This window comes from Myotis brandtii, unplaced genomic scaffold (genome assembly GCF_000412655.1).
Source record: "Myotis brandtii unplaced genomic scaffold, ASM41265v1 scaffold247, whole genome shotgun sequence".
In the NCBI taxonomy this organism is placed as follows: Eukaryota; Metazoa; Chordata; class Mammalia; order Chiroptera; family Vespertilionidae; genus Myotis; species Myotis brandtii.
Genome location: NW_005359352.1, coordinates 691,989 through 692,210, shown reverse-complemented (window position 1 = coordinate 692,210; position 222 = coordinate 691,989). Strand labels below are relative to the sequence as shown.

Here is a 222-nt window from a genome sequence, read left to right as displayed (position 1 = left end):
GCGAGCATCCCCCCTCTCCGCGCCGAGGTGTGGGCTGGACGGGAGCTCACTCCTGCCCCAGCGCCCAGGAATGTTCCGGAATCTGAGCTCACGCCCCCATGTGCCCTTGCAGGCTATTTACAAGATGGTGTCCTCGGTGATGAAGATGCCGGAGGACGAGTCCACTCCGGAGAAACGGACGGACAAGATCTTCAGGCAGATGGACACCAACAACGACGGTAG

At 61.3% G+C, this 222-nt stretch overlaps 1 protein-coding gene across 2 annotated transcripts in view; it reads left to right on the top strand.

Annotated features, from left to right (window-relative positions):
* HPCAL1 (hippocalcin-like 1) overlaps nt 1-222 on the top strand; it is a 75,980-nt gene that overhangs the window by 65,107 nt on the left and 10,651 nt on the right. For both annotated transcript variants that reach the window (XM_005867232.2, XM_014540557.1), the window contains exon 4: nt 113-218. In XM_005867232.2, the coding sequence (XP_005867294.1) occupies nt 113-218 (106 nt within the window). The remainder of the gene's footprint in view (nt 1-112; nt 219-222) is intronic.